Source organism: Mastigoproctus giganteus, chromosome 1 (assembly GCF_048544385.1).
Source record: "Mastigoproctus giganteus isolate SK-2022 chromosome 1, ASM4854438v1, whole genome shotgun sequence".
Taxonomy (NCBI): domain Eukaryota; kingdom Metazoa; phylum Arthropoda; class Arachnida; order Uropygi; family Thelyphonidae; genus Mastigoproctus; species Mastigoproctus giganteus.
In genome coordinates, this window is record NC_143575.1 from 98,473,687 (window position 1) to 98,490,946 (window position 17,260).

General features: G+C 35.7%; 1 protein-coding gene across 2 annotated transcripts in view; it reads left to right on the forward strand.

Annotated features, from left to right (window-relative positions):
* LOC150091033 (cobalamin trafficking protein CblD) overlaps positions 1-17,260 on the forward strand; it is a 170,308-nt gene that overhangs the window by 59,600 nt on the left and 93,448 nt on the right. For both annotated transcript variants that reach the window (XM_090373983.1, XM_090373974.1), the window contains exon 4: positions 4,931-5,044. In XM_090373983.1, coding sequence (XP_090230109.1) covers positions 4,931-5,044 — 114 coding nt within the window. The remainder of the gene's footprint in view (positions 1-4,930; positions 5,045-17,260) is intronic.

A 17,260-nucleotide genomic window follows, 5' to 3' on the forward strand; every position in this document is an offset into this window, starting at 1 on the left:
GTGGCCAAATATTTTAGTAATTCAAAAAATATTGAATTCCATTCAGAATTGTTGAAAATTGCCCAGTTTTTCTTTGCAATTCCTCCTCACAGTGCAAATGTAGAGAGAGAGAGAGTATTCTCTCTAATGCGAAGTCAGTGGACGAAAGAAAGGAATAGGTTAAATGTCAATTCTGTAAAAGGTATTTTGTTTTTGCAGTACAATTTCAAACATATGTCATGCATTGATGTCACAAATATGTCACACATATTTGAGAGGCAATTCAGAGCTATTGAAAGAAATAATTTCTCAAGACAAATATGAATGTACTAATCCTAAACATCAGTAAATGTGGTTTACATTGTCTTTATTTTATTATTTGCATAATATATTTGCCCTCTTTTCTGTCCTCTTTTTTAATCCAAGATGAACTTTTTATCGTCTTTTATTTGCCCCAAAACATGTCCTCTTTTTATGAGTGCAGAAGATGGTAACCCTACTATAGAGGTCACTGGTTATCAATTTTTACAGCTCTTTCACGCTAGTTTTATTACTATATATTATTAATGTTTAGAACTGCTCTTATGTGTTACTGCTTCAGTCGCATTTATCGTATTGACTATTTTTTCGCATTTATCGTTTGTTCACGCTGTCATTTCCAGCCCCTTCTTTTCTATACATCCGGTATAGATTGTCAAGTTTTTTTATGCTTTTTAGCTACCATTAATTTTAAATCTCTATTTTATTCGACTTTTTCAGCTTTTGTTTCCAACTTTTACCTCACTGGCATTTGACATTTGTCCAACCTATTGCCATTGAAAAAATATTGAAACTTTTTTATATTCAAGTTATTTGTACATCTAGTTTTGGTTTTAAAATTTACCTTGACTTTTAATTTTAATTTGCCTTATCATATCTTTTTTTTTATATACACTGCGTTTGTCACTTCCTTGTCCATAGTGTGTTATACTGCTTTCCCTTTTCGGTCTTATTTTCTTAAATTTCTTTTTACACAGTTATAGACAAGTATAGAAATGCAGTCTTTTGATGCATGGTCAGGTGTAGTCCCCTGAGGAAATACCTGATCATGTATCAAATTTTACTTTTGATGTCATCAGATTTTATTGCATATTTGCTCTGCTTCCCCTTTTTTGAATTATAGCCAAATTTTCCTGCCCTTATCTGATGCCAGCGACTGTTACTTTTATTTTTCATTCTTATTTAATATTTTTATTACAGGTCACTCCTTTTTAATCATCTTTATGATACAACCTACATTTTCTTCTCAGCTTTTGGCATTTTGTGTGATTTACACTTCCATCTTTACTTTTAACTGTTATATTTCTTACAATATGTATATATATGAAATGTAATATTAAATCATGAGTTTAAACCAGAAATTTCAGTTGATAGATGAAAGTTGATAGATGCACTAAAATGTGCAAATTTGCAGTAAAGGATATAAAAGTTTATATATGCATGTAGGATTTAATAAAGTCTGATAAATTTTGATGTAGGTGCAAAGATGGATGTGAAAAATACACAAAGTGCGTATTTTGTGTATATAGTGAGGATAGCAGAAATAAGAAGTATTGTAAGTTTATAAAAAGAAAGAAAGAAAGAAAGAATGTGAATTTCCTCTATGTTATGATGAATTAAGAGAATTATAGGCTGAATTGCAAAGCCAATTAGAGGTGAGGGAACTGTAAAGTAAAATGATTAATACAAAATGATTAAACAAATAAAATAAAAGGTGAGATAGCCATCATCAGAAATGGGTGGGCAAATTTAGTTTTTAGTTTGTCGAAAAAGGGGGATAGCAAAAATCTGATGTTAGCTAAAGTAAATATTGATGCATGGTTAGGTATTTCGTCAGAGGATTAGACCTGACCATAAATCAGGACTGCATTTCTATACTTGCCCATAACAGTGGAAGAGAAGTGAAATAAAGCATAAAGAATAAAATCACAAGGGATAAAGCAGCATCACTCGCACACAGTATGGACAAGGTAGTCCCAACAAAGTGTTAGTGATATAAAAACGGTAAAATTAAGGATAAAACTAAAATAAAAATGTTTTCAGAGTAGGGAAAAAAAATAAATTTGAAATTTATATAGGCTTTATGTAATTTTGGGGGAAAAAAAAAAAATTAGCATTGGAATTTTGTGGAAAATTTGATGAATTAAAATAGAATTTAGAACAAGCAAATGGTACAGGACAAGGTATTAAATTGAGGATGGGGAAGGGATAAAGGAGTAATAAAATAAAGACGAAAATAGCGATAGAATGAGGATAGCTGGAACGTTCATATTGCCCTCATATTGCACTAGTTGCTTTACAAATGGGAAGAAAAGGTAGAAGTAGAAGATAAAGGTATAGAAAAAGATGATAAATGTACTAGGCTAGCTGGGGTTGTAAAGCCTAGCGTAACCTAACATCAAACATCATTGCACCTACATCAAAATTTATCCTACATACATAAAGATATATAAAAATAATAATATGGATGAGGAGTATGGGGTAAAGTATAGTCTAAGGAACCAGCTGTCGAAACCATAGGAAAAAATGCATATAATATGTGTAAATAAAATATGAATTATGTTACGTGAATAGTACTTAGTGCAAGAGTTTGACGGCTGACTCCTGAAGAAAATGTCAAAATCATCATAATTGCAGCACTAAGTACTATTCACGTAACATAATTCATAATATTTTATTTACAGATATTATATGCATTTTTTCCTATGGTTTCGACAGCTGGTTCCTTAGACTATACTTTACCCCATATTCCTCGTCTGTATTATTATCTACATTCCTTATAGTTGCTGGGTTCTTTCTACTATTAATGTAGTAACCTGGAGCTATAATCCTTTTTATATATATCTCAATTTCAAATTCTTTACCACTTCTTTTGATTATATATTGATTATTATTTTGATTTTATATATATATATATATATATATATATACACACACACACACACACACACACACACACACACAGTCCATTCCGGTTATTTGGGAGACATCGGGACTAGTGCATTTTGACCCGATTAAGCGGCTGCTCCAATTATCCGAAGTTTCATGTAAACAGTTAAAAATACAACGTCCCCCCGCCCTTTTACAATTGGTTCACTGTACAATCAAATCACGTTACGATGGAGTCACCATAGTAAAGTACCGTTCACTATACGATGTGCAGTAAGCTGTCATCGACAAAACTATGGATAGGATTTCCATTCGAAGGAAGAAGGTCATTAATATACAAGAGGAAAAGAGTAGGGGAAAGAACTGAACCTTGGGGGACACCAGCATTAGAAGACAGAGAGCCATCTACCATCACTCTCAGTAGGCGCCTCCGTAGCCAGGTGGGCAGGAGCAGCAGTGCACTTCTTGATTAGACTGGGGTTCGAGCCCGTGCCCACCAAATACGGAGGATGCGGAAAGGTCAGTGAATGACCACCGCATATCCCTGGAGCAATATGGCTTTAGTTGTTAATGCTCCTAGAAACCAAAATAACAAATAACCATCACTCTCAGTGAGCAATCAGAGAGAAAACTGGATAACCAATTACAAAAAAGCAGTTGGCAAACCATAAGATGGAAGTTTGTTTAGAAACATTTATGCCGAACACGATTGAAAGCCTTTGGGATGTCAAGAGCAACTGCTTGTGTTTCACCAAACTTTTCCATTGAATTTTTCCATAGATGGGTAACATAAGCCAGAATATCACCAGTGGATCGACACTGACGGAATCCTTATTGGCAATCATTGGTCAGACGGAAGGTTTCTATGTAGTTTAAGAGTTGGCAGTTAATTGATTTCTCCATTTTAGATGATTTTTTTTTAGATGCAGATGAAGCATTATTTGTGAAGTACTTATGCCAAGGGTAATTGCTAATAGAGATAAGTAATCATGAGTTGTAGAAGGACTGAAATCAGCTAAGTTATATTTGCCTCACTGGGAAATTATCTGAAAGCCAGCATTTAAGGAATTGGTAGTGGATATTCAAGAAGTGAAGCTGTTTGTGCAGGGCAAGGTTTGTCAAACTGGGAATGGAGTGTAATGTGCTTCCATCAGCAAAACTATGGGTAGGATTTCCAGTCAATGGGAGAAGGTCATTAATATAGAAGAGGAAAAGAGTTGAAAGAAAGAAAGAAATGAATGTTGGGAACACCTGCATTTGTGCAGTCAGAAGACAGAGAACAGTCTAACATCACTCTCGGTCAGCATTGAGAGAGAAAACTGGATACCCAATTACAAGAAACTTTTGGCACACCATACAGTGGAAGCTTGTTTAGAAGATCGTTATGACAAAGCCTTTGAAATATCAAGAGCAGCTGCTTGAGTTTTGCCAAACTTTTCACTTGAATTTGTCCATAGATGGGTAACATAAGCCAGTATATCACCTGTGGATTGACACTGACGGAATCCACACTGGCGATCATTGATCAGATGAAGGTTTTTAGATAGTTTAAGAGTTGGTGGTTAATTGATTTCTTCATTACTTTAGAAAGAATAAAATAAGCGCAATAGGATGGTAATTGGATGGGTGGGATTTCTCACTCTTTTTAGGAACTGGTTGGATATGTGCGAATTTCCAATCAGAAGGGAAAACACCTGTGGAATAAGAAAGTGAAAAAGGCAACACAGAACAGAAGTAAGCTCAGGGGGTTTGAGAAATAATGAAGAAATACCATCAGGACCTGGAGCTTTCTTAACAGTCAGATTGTTCAATATCCTCTTGACATCCTTTTGACAGTTGACCACAGTAGGCATCGAATGGGATATACTGGTAGTGGTAAGAGGTGGCTTGCTGAGATCATCAATAGAAAATTTTCTTAAGTGAAATAAGATATTTAGAGATATGATCTACTTTTTTTAAAGAAATTATAGTATATTTTATTTATACACACACAATGTCTCATATTGTTCATTGTATTTAATAGGAGTCATCAGCTTTATTAACACAAGCTAAGACAACTGATGTTTTTACAAGGGAAATAGCAACAGAGAGGTATACAAAAGTTTTAACAGCCTTACTGATAAAAATTGCAGAAAAGGTAAGCAGAAAAATTCCAGTCACATTTTTTTAATATAAACAATTTTTAATCATGATTTTAGACTAAATATACTGAAGATAAGTCTAAATATTTAAAACCACATACATTTTAGGAAGTGGTTCTCAGCAGCCTTTTTCCAGTGGCTAGCACTTGAAAGGTTACTTTATCTAAATAACCTTTCATCATTGAGTTTAAATATGGGAAAGCTCTTGCTTACTTTTTTAATACTGGGTTGAAAGAGCATTCCTCACCTCAAAAAAAAAAAAAAAAAAAAAATCAGTGTGGTCATTAGTATAGCAAGGTCTAGAATAATTATATAATATAAAATTGTTTTGAATTCCCTGTTAAAGTGTTTTGTGGGGAACAAAAATCCAAGTGATGCATCTGACTTTAGTGCCTTCAAGCACTAGGTTGTGAATGATCAATTTTAAGTAAAAGAAAAATGATTTTCTTCATGTTTGTTACATTAATATTTGTTACATAAGCACCTCAACATCTCCACATTTCTGTGGGAGATGTAATCTGAAATTTTTGCCCTTTTTTGTGGCTTCAATGTTTCTCCAAGTTTTTTTGATAAAAAAAAAAAATAAATAAAATAACTGGACAAAAAAATAGTAGTTGTAGTTAGTCTTCACTGAAGAACTACAATCTGTGCATTGTGATAAATCAAAATTTGCTGATTTTTATTTGATAATTTTGTTTAAAAAAAAAAGAAAACTCCAAACACTTCAGAACTAGCTTTGTTTCTTCTTCAGTGGTATCTGCCTAATAAATAGTTCAGTAAAATATCATCATGTTCACAATCATTCAATCAATCCTGCCTATCCAATAATGAATTCAACTTCACAAAAATAAGGGAAACAAATTGACTGACTCCTTGTCTCTCTTATAATGGAGTTCTGTAAGCTCTGAAAAGTCTTGGCTTGAGTCCTCTTCTTTTATAGGCACAAATGCAGTCTTTTTTTTTTAGGAACAGTTAGTTATTTATCCCTATTGCCACTCAAAAAAAAAAAAAATTCTGTTGTTACTTTTTTTTTTTCTTGATGCAGTAATGTCTTCCACATCTTTTGATGTATCACCTGGTTCAGTTTCATCAACAGATCCAGGGAATTTCAGGGAATTTGTTCAATTTCAGCTATTTAAGACTAAGTAAAAAAAAAATTGACATAACAGGTATGAGCTTTTCTTTTGATTTTCAAAGCTATTTTCTGAGTGCAGTCTATTATTAAGTTTGTTTGCAGTTACTTACTTGGAAGCAGTCTGAACATACATACATAAATGTGTATTATGTTTTGACAGTGGGAAGCACACAAATGAAAATCGTGTGTATACCTATTGGTTATAAAATAAGTTTCCCTATTCAGGAGATCCTAGTGTCAAAACGGTTAAAGATAGCGATGTGAAAATCGGTGGGTATGCCATTTAGGGTATGTGGAAGCAATTTGTAGAAGGGAAAAAAATTAGTTCAAAGTTCTGCCACCAGGGGAGAAATTGGCACTGTAAACATGAGATGGAATACTTAACTTAGGATTAGATTTTAATATCAGAACTTAGAAATCTACACCTATTGTTCTATGTGCTTTCCTTCACTTGAGATGACATTCTGAAAATGGAGGACTGTGTTGTCAGTTTCGCATAGCATTTCAGTGGGGATGTTGGCTACATGCTGTTTAATGCTTGCTTTCAAATCAACAAGAGTCTGTATGCCACCATGGTAAACTCTGTCTTTCAGATATCCCCATAGCCAGAAATCGCAGGGATTGAGATCTGCTAATCGGGCTGGCCAGAACAGTGGAAATCTCTAGAAATGATGCTATTGTTATTGTTATTTGGTTTTTAGGAGCATTAGCAACTAAGGCCATATTGCTCCAGGATATGCGGTGGTCATTCCCTGACCTTTCCGCATCCTCCATATTTAGTGGTGACGGGATCGAACCCCTGTCTAATCAAGAAGCGTGTGCTACGCACTGCTGCTCCTTCCCACCTGGCTATGGAGGCGCCGGCTAGAAATGATGCGATCATTTCGGAATGTTAAATGGAGCAGTTCCTTCACTTGTCAACCAACATGGGGAAGAGCACCATCTTGCACGAACACTACAGTCTCCAAGCATTGCCTTTCTTGCAGAGTGGAAATAATGTGATCTCTTAGAAGAGCGCAGTACTGTACACCTTACGGGGGGGGGGGGCATGATGTCTACACTCTTTAAAGAAAAATGGTCAGGTTATAAACTCTGCTATGAATCCACACCATACTGTAACGTATGGACTTTGTGGTGGTCTTTCATGCACAGTAGATGGACGAGAAGTTCCCCATATTCGGCAGTTTTGTGCATATACAGCCTCATGAAGAGTGAAATGTGCCTCATCAGACCACAAGATCATTCGAGCCCATGTATCATCAAGTTCCATACGAGCCAGAAATCGTAGAGCAAAGTCCATTCGTTGTTGCTGATCACAAGACTTTAGTTCTTGCACTACATGAATCTTGTATGGGAACCAGCATAAATTTATTCGAAGCACTTTATGTACAGTAGATCAGGGCAGGTTAAAGTCTCTTGATACACCTCTGGCACTACTGACTGGTAGTGTTTTGCATTCTGACCATTGGAACTGCCCACTTTATCCACCACCTCCGTTCTGGTACGTGGTCGTCCCCTGCCTGGAATTACACCTAACAGTCATTTCAAATTTCCTTATTAGATTTCAAAGCCTCGCTGATGGCAAAGGTCTTTTACCAAACCTTTAAGTTTCCAATATTCATGTAGTGCTGCATTAGCGTTACTATTATTCTGGTAGAACAGTTTTACTAAAAGAGCACATTGCTTTTTTGTAAGTGACATAATGGTTATTGATGGTGGCATTGGCCTTTCTGCTTTTATCTAACAGGATGTCATTTGCATAAGCAGCATGTCTGGAAGTAAATGACAACTTTTTCATATGTGCAGCACCATTTTCCCTATTGGCAGAAATGTGAACTAATTTTTTTGTTCATCTACAGATCACTCCTCCATACCCTAAATGACATACCCACCGATTTTCACATCACTAACTCTTTTAACGATTTTCACATCATCTAAAAATTTTGACACTAGGGTCTCCTGAATAGGCAAACTTATTTGATAACTACCCAGTACTTGCACATCAAGCTTAATGTCCAAGTTTGCAGACGATACAAAGGTTGGCAGGGTTGTTAAGGACACTATTGACGCTATGCTGCTGCAACAGGATCTGGAAAGGTTGAGCAGATGGGCTGAGAGGTGGCAAATGAAGTTTAACATTGACAAATGTAAAGTACTACATATGGGGAAACAGCAACCCCAGAGCAACGTATCAACTCTGTGGTACTACACCGACAGTGGTAGAAATTGTAAAGGATCTGGGGGTAATTGTGCAGGCATATATGAAGTTCTCTGTGCAGTGCAGATGGGCTGCAAGAGTAGCTCGTGGTGTCTTGTCAATGATATACAGGAATTTTTCTAGCAGGGATAAGGAGGTCATTAGCATTAGTAGAGGCATTTGATGCAAGAAAGCAAGCTTATGCAGCATCAGCCAAAAAAAAAAAATAATAATAATAAATAAATAAATAAAAAATAACCACTTCTACTTCACCCCTCTGTTCGTTCGAAATACCTGTCCAGCTGAGCCTTAAACTTATTTTAGGCTATCAACTTCCACGACAAGGGATGGAAGTCTATTCCACCAACCAACCACCCACTGGCTAAAGGCAATTTCCTCACGTCTATCCTACACCTGTCTTTTCTCAATTTGAATTTATGCCCTTTCAGGTGATTATTCTGAGCAAGAGGAAAATCTCATCAGCATTGAGCATGCTCAAACCATTCAAGGCTTTATACACCTCTGTCAGATCACCTCGCTGGTGCCTAGTCCCCAGACACTGTAATTTGCAAAACTTAAGCCTTTTTTCGTAAGAGCACCCCTTTGTTCCATTCACTACTCTTGTTGCCCTTCTCTGTACTCGTTCCAGCATCTCTACATTCTTCTTGAAATGAGGCCTCTAGACCTGTATACAGTACTCTAGGTGTGGCCTGACCATTGCCTTATACAAGGGAATAATCACTTCCTTATCCCTGCTGGAAAAATTCCTGTATATCATTGACAATACTCCATGAGCTACTCTTGTAGCCCATCTGCACTGCTCAGAGAACTTCATATCTGCCTACACAACCACCCCCAAGTCCCTTTCATTCTCTACCACTGTCAGTGTAGTACCACAGAGTTGATACGTTGCTCTGGGGTTGCTGTTTCCCATGTGTAGTACTTTACATTTGTCAATGTTAAACTTCATTTGCCACCTCTCAGCCCATCTGCTCAACCTTTCCAGATCCTGTTGCAGTAGCATAGTGTCAGTAGTGTCTTTAACAACCCTGCCAATCTTTGTATCGTCTGAAAACTTGGACATTAAGCTGGATATACCATCATCAATATCATTTATAAATACAGAAAACAATAATGGACCCAATACTGAATCCTGAGGGACTCCACTAATTAACATTAGTCCACGATGAGCAGTGTCCATTGATTACCACTCTCTGTCTTCCCCCCTCAACCACCCCTTTATCCATAGCAGCAATTTGCCTCCAATGCCACACTGCTCCAATTTGTGCAGCAGTCTTCCATGTGCAACAGTATCAAAAGCCTTTCTAAGATCCAAGTATATAATATCAATGTTATTCCCTGCATCCAGTTCTTTTGTGACTGCATCATAGTATCCAATCAAATTGGTGAGGCAAGACTTCCCCCTAACAAAATCATGCTGTGTCTGAGCTATAACTGAAGTCTTGTCTAGATGATCCTGCAGTGCTTCTTTAACCAGTGCCTCCATAATTTTCCAGGAACAGAAGTTAAACTAACAGGTCTATAATTACTTGTGTCGCCCTTTGATCCTCCTTTGTGAATTGGGGTCACATTTGCACATCTCCAGTCCATGGGTACTTCCCCTGAGTCCAAGAAAGCTCTCATAATTATGGCTAAGGGTTTGCTTACTTCCTTTACTGCCTCCTTTAATATAACTGGATAGATCCCATCCACCCCAGGTGCCTTTCTTGTATTTATCTTCAACAATTTCTCCTCCACTTCACTCTCAGTTATTGTAAGATTCTCACTGCCAGAGTTGAATACACCTTTGGCATTCCCCTCGCTTAATAACTCCTCATGTGTGAATGTCGATGCAAAATATTCATTTAGTTTGTTAGCTACCTGAGCAGGATCATCAACAGTTGACCCATCGATATCAAGTGGACCAATCTGATTCATCCCCTTCCTTCTAGAGTTTACATAAGTAAAGAATTCTTTGCTGTTTTTCTTTGCATCCCTTGCCAAAGATTTCTCGTAATCTGCCTTCGCCTGCCTAACCTCCTTTGTAACGTGGTTACAGATCAACTTGTATCTATCATAGGCTTCTGTGTCACGTGTTAATTTGTATGTATCCCATGCATTTTTCTTCTCTGCCATATGTCTGATTAGTTCATCTGACATCCACTTAGGTCTAAACCTTGAACAATTTTTCTTAGTTGGTATGTAAAGCCTAGTAGCTTCGAAGATAAGTTCTTTGAATGCTTCCCATTTTGAATTTGCTGTTGGTAAATTATATCTGCAATACCTCAAATTCATCAAATTTATTTACTAAACTCCTAGCATTGGTGTACACGCAAGTATACATGCACCTGTTCTTTTTCTTAGCTACCCTAACAGAACCTATGTGTTTATTTGTACCCCAATGATTCCCAGCAGTCTCTGAAATATCCTGCATCTTATTTTCCAGGCTGCGGCTCATTCCAATAGAAGCAGTGCAAGAATCACTTTCACCTCTGCCAGTGGCTACTGTTAATCTATTAGTCCTTGTATCCCCCCCCAATCTAGAAGTTTTCCGACCCACCTAACACTGCCTCGATAGCATCAGCAAACATTCTTGCACCCTTTCTATTTAAGTGTATCCCATCCCTGTAGAAGCAGTCTCTCCTGTTAACAAGTACAGACCACCAGGCTGAAAAAAATTCTACTCCTTGAGCCTTGCACAATCTTTCCAGGGCCGAATTGATTGACAGGGCTCTCATCATATACTCCCTCCTATCGTGTCTGGGCAGAATTGTAGACACTTTCAAATTCAACCCTAATTCATGGCTTTTTTTCAACAGTTATTCCCTTGTATAATTGTATGATTATTCCCTTGTATAAGGCAATGGTCAGGCCACACCTTGAGTACTATATACAGGTCTGGAAGCCTCATTTCAAGAAGGATGTAGAGCTGCTGGAACAAGTACAGAGAAGGGCAACAAGATTAGTGAATGGAACAAAGGGTTGCTCTTACGAAGAAAGGCTTAAGTTTTGCAAATTACAGTGTCTGCACACCTTGAGTACTATATACAGGTCTGGAGGCCTCATTTCAAGAAGGATGTAGAGCTGCTGGAACAAGTACAGAGAAGGGCAACAAGATTAGTGAATGGAACAAAGGGTTGCTCTTACGAAGAAAGGCTTAAGTTTTGCAAATTACAGTGTCTGGAGACTAGGCACCGGCGAGGTGATCTGATAGAGTTGTATAAAGCCTTGAATGGTTTGAGCATGCTCAATGCCAATGGGATTCCTCCTCTTGCTCAGAATAATCCTGAGAGGGCATAAATCATATTGTGCAGAAATTTGCCTTTAGCCAATGGGTAGTTGGTTGGTGGAACAGACTTCCATCCTTTCTTGTGGAAGTTGATTGTCTAAATAAATTTAAGGCTCAGCTGGACAGGTATTTCGAATGAATGGAGGGGTGAAATGGAAGTGTTTTTTTTTTTTTTTTGGCTTGATGCTGCATTAGCTTGCTTTCTTGCATCATATGCCTGTACTAATGCTAATTCCAGATAAGTCAGCAGGAAATCTGAAAATTTTTCCCTAAAACCACTGTGGAAAACAAAGGCAAAAATAATTTTTAAATGGCTCTTAACAGTGAAAATATGGAACTTGCTAACTAATTTTACAAATTGGTATTAGCCATGTGGTGTATAGCCTGTGGTGTCTGTTGCACCAGCTAAAAATAAATAAAATAATAAGTTAATTAAAAAAAATAATAAAGTAAAAGAAACTAAAATACTCTTTGACTTCCTTCTCATGACCTTGACTGACTCCAGCTGACTTTTCAGTTTCTGCAAGCAGTGAGCCTCAGCGACCCAGGAGGCAAATAATTTCAGTAATTAACAACTCATTAGCTAAAAGTAAACCTCTTGCAGTCCAGTCTGAACTTCTTTCCTTATAATTTGAATTGATGGTCTCTACTTCTAAAATCATTTATAACAGTGAAAATTTCACCCTTATTTTACTTGAGACTCTCAGAACCTCATATCTCAGTTAGGTCACCTATAAGGTGCTTAATTACCAAGCTCTGTAGTCCCATATGTGAATTTTTTTTTTTTTTTTTTTTCATACGGCCATTCTTTTGCTGATCTTCCGAGTGTTAAGTCTTTAGACCCTTTCAAGAAACTGTCTTTTTTTAAGTTTTTTGTGTTTCTAGAACTGTATTGGCTGGAGAGTGTGTATTGAGCATCTTGAGTTGTACCAATAACTTCTTTCTTGCTGCAGAAGCAATGGCTTTGTAAATATTATTTCATTTTCAGGAAAATGAAAAAAAAAAATCACATGGTGAAACAGATGTAGTAACACAACAGTACTGCATTTAGCAGAGATGGGTAAGTTACTTTTTAAAATCAAATAAGTTTAGTTGAAAGTTTCTCTGAGAAAAAAAGTAACTTGTTAAGTTACTTTTGTAAAATATAATCAGGTTACTTTTAAAGTGTTTTTTTTTTTTATGTTATGCCATCTTTAAATGTTATAAGGATTCAGAGTATATCATGCCATCACAAATGGCATGTATATATTATTTTATAATATATATTATATTATAAAAGAAAAGATTCCCTTTCATAATATTTTCCATTTCTAGCCCTGCTTACATTGAGTTTTTAATTTTGTAAAAGTACAGAAGTTTACCTCAATATGATATGTAGAACACTTCCATATGATACTCCCCAGAAATTAAAACGAAAACAATTAAAAAATCAAAAAACTTGCATTACAGTCCAAAATAATTAAAAATCAGTTTAAATGAAATTAAAAATCAAGCAAAAAATTAATTTAACTAAAAAATTGCAAAAAGATTTTCCTTCCCGAAGCTACCAATGCTTTACGACCGTATGTCGTGATCACAGGAATGAAAATTACCAAATAGGGGTGAGCATGACACTTAAATAGGAATTATTTGTCTTTGTGCATGCGCAAAAAAAAAGACCACCAATCGGAGATTAGATATGGCTGGCAAACATTAACAGAATTTTCATTCAATTTAATTTTGTTGGTTTCTGCAATTAATAGTCTAGTATAATTAATTGCACATTAAGTATTTTGGCCTCGTTAAATAAAAAGTGTTTTTCGTTAACAGCATGAAAGGCCAATTCTGATGCTGCTGAACGAGAAGCACGAACTGAGGCCACATGTTGATTAACACGAACATTGAGAGGAAACTGTGTAGAATCTTCATAAGATGAGTCACAATCGCCACAAGAAATGTTGTATACCAGGTAATTTATTTGTGTTGTGAACGAGGAAAGTACTGAGCAATTTTTCAGTATAGTGTGTAATTTCCATATTGACATGCCTAAAATTTTAAATTCAGTATCTTTAAAGAATCTGTTAAGCTGTTTGTGCCACTGTTCAACATATGGGACAGAAATAAAGTATTTTTTGATGTTACTATTGTTGGTTGGTGTAGTGTTTTGTATCCTATCCTTAGCTTGTACCCTAATTCGGTTTATTATAGCAAGGGGGGTAACCCCTGTTCAAGAATCTGCTGGTTAATATTTGTATTTCTGTGCCCAAATCTGATTTTGTCATTGAATATTTATAGACATTGAGAAATTGATAAAAGATAATCGATCTTTCCTAGGTGAATGGGTGATAGCTGTTATAATGCAGAAGCATACTGGTGTTTGTAGGTTTACGTTAGATGTTAAATCGGATTTTATTCGAGTCTCAAGTAAGCATGAAATTTAGAAAATTTAATGACTTGATATCCGTTTTCGCCCTTTCCAATGTAAATTTGAGTCTAGAATGAATATTATTAAATGAATATAAAATGTCTTGGATAGTGTTACTATTAGTAGTAACTAGAACATCTAAATACCTCCCATAGTATGTGATATGTGGTAGAAAAGCCGTCAAATGTATATGCTCAATTGTTGAGACATAGATCTCAGATATTAAGCCGCTCAGGCTTAATCCCATTGGCAACCCAAAAATTTGTTTGCATACTTTGTCTCGAAAGGTGATATAGTATGCTTCCACTAAGAGTTTTAATTGGATGAAAAATTTCCTTAATAGGAAGCTTCATATAATTAATTGCTTTGATTAAAAATATTTAACATATCCCAAAGAATATCTAATGTGTATTCAACGTTTACATTCGTATATAAAGAGGTAACATCTAGTGAGAATAAATTATTGGGTCTCAGATAGTTTTTAAATTCTGTACAGTGGGATCAACTGATGATGTTACCAATGTTGAATTCTAAAGGGAATTCTAAATGGGAAGCCTTCAGGGACTTAATTTTGGAGGCTTCCCATTTAGAATTCCCTTTAGAATTCAACATTGGTAACATCATCAGTTGTTTTGTATCCTATCCTTAGCTTGTACCCTAATTTGATTTACTGTAGCAAGGGGTTAACCCCTGTTCAAGAATCTGCTGATTAATATTTGTATTTCTGTGCCGAAAGCAGATTCTGTCGTTGAATATTTATAGGCATTGATTGAAGATAATCGATCTTTTGTAGGTGAATGGGTGGTAGCTGTTATAATGCAGAAGCATACTGTTGTTTGTAGGTTTATGGTAGAAGTTAAATTGGATTTTATTCGAGTCCCGAGTAAGCGTGAAATTTAGAAAATTACATAAAAATTTAGAAAATTACACAAGACCGTATTTCCTATTCAGCCTATTGTTTCCTACAGAAACTCAGCATTTTCATCCTTGGCCACACATATATATATATAGCTGTTGTTGTTATTTGGTTTTTAGGATCATTAGCAACTAAGGCCATATTGCTCCGGGGATATGCGGTGTCTATTCCCTGACCTTTCCGCATCCTCCATATTTGGTGGTCAAGGGCTCGAACCCCGGTCTAATCAAGAAGCGTGTGCTACACACTGCTGCTCCTGCCCACCTGGCTATGGAGGCCCCATATATATAGCATTATAAAACCCTTTAGACAGGCAATAGTTTGGGATTAAGAACTACGATACATTATTTAACAACCTTAAGGACTGTAGACTTGGTGATAATGATAATTTATTCTCACTAGATGTTACCTTGTTATATACAAATGTAAATGCTGAATACACATTAGTTATTCTTTGGGATATGTTAATAACTCGATACTGATTAATTATACGAAACTTCCTGTTAAGGAAATTTTTCATTTAATTAAAACTCTTAGTGGAAGCCAACTATATCACCTTTTGAGACAAAGTTGTTACAAAATTTGTTTGATACAAACAAATTTTTGGGTTGCCAATGGGATCAAGCCTGAGCGGCTTAATATCGGAGATGTATCTCTCAACGAAAAGGTGTCAAATGCAAAAATCGTTTTGCATTTGAGACCTTTTCTATCTTGTATCACATACTATGGGAGGTATTTAGACCTATGGGAGGTATTTAGGTACTAGTTATTACTGATTGTAGCATTATCCAAAACATTTTATGTTTGTTTAATAATATTCATTCTGGACTCAACTTTACATTGGAAAGGGAGAATATGGACACCAAGTCATGAAATTTTCTAAATTTCACGCTTACTCGGGACTCGAATAAAATCCAATTTAACGTCTATCGTAAACCTACAAACACCGGTATGCTTCTGCATTATAACAGCTACCACCCGTTCACCTACAAAAGATCGATTATCTTTAATTAATTTCTCAATGCCTATAAATATTCAACGACTGAATCGGCTTTGGGCACAGAAATACAAATATTAACCAGCAGGTTCTTGGACAGGGATTGCCCTCTTGCTACAATAAACTGAATTAGGGTAGAAGCTAAGGAGAGGATACAAAACACTACACCAAACAACAATAGTAATATCAAAAAATACTTTATTTCTGTCCCATATGTTGAACAGTGGCACAAACAGCTTAACAGATTCTTTAAAGATACCGAATTTAAAATTGTGGTCAGGCCAATACAGAAATTGCACACTATACTGAAAAATCGCTCATTCCTTTCCTTGTTCACAACACAAATAAATGACCTGGTATACAGCATTTCTTGCAGTGATTGTGACTCATCAGGCTTCTACTTGGGTTCCTCTAAATTTTCGTGTTAATCAACATGCAGCCTCAGTTTGTGCTTCTTGTTCAGCAGTGTCAGAATTAGCCTTTCATGCTGTTAACGAAAAACATACTTTTTTATTTAATGAGGCCAAAATACTTAGTGTCCAACATAATTATACGAGACTATTAATAGCAGAATCCATTGAAATTAAATTACATGTGAATTCTGTTAATGTTTGTCAGCCCTATCTAATCTCACATTCGTTGTCCTTTACCTAAATAGCGTATACGTGAAGACAAATAATCCCTATTTAAGTTTCATGCTCACCCATACTCAGTAATTTTCATTCCTGTGATCACGACATAGGTCGAAAAGCATTGTCTGCTTCAGGAATAAAAATCGTTTTGCAATTTTTTACTTGATTTTTAATTTTTAATTGCATTTAAATAGATTTTTAATTGTGTTCAAATTGGTTTTTAATTATTTTTGACTGTAATGCAAGTTTTTTGATTTTTTAATTGTTTTTGTTTTAATTTCTGGGGAGTATCATACAGAAGTGTTCTACGTATCATATTGAGGTAAACTTCTCTTATTCTTTGACAAATGTTGATATCAACGTAGAACGTATTGAGCATTAGAGCTCTGGTTCATACTATTGAGTTTTTAAAATAAAAACCCCTAAAACTACTATAGAAAAAGATAAAATGAAAAATATATTTATTATATTTTTGCAACAGATATATTCTAATTAACTAAAATATATTCATCGTTTTAATAACTACATTTCAAAATTGGGAGCTGGGATAATTTTCCTTGTCTATTGTCAAATAACTTCCCTGCAGTCCCTAAACATTTTCTACATATGAATTAATGGTGGCAGTCCTGTATTGCAGCACAA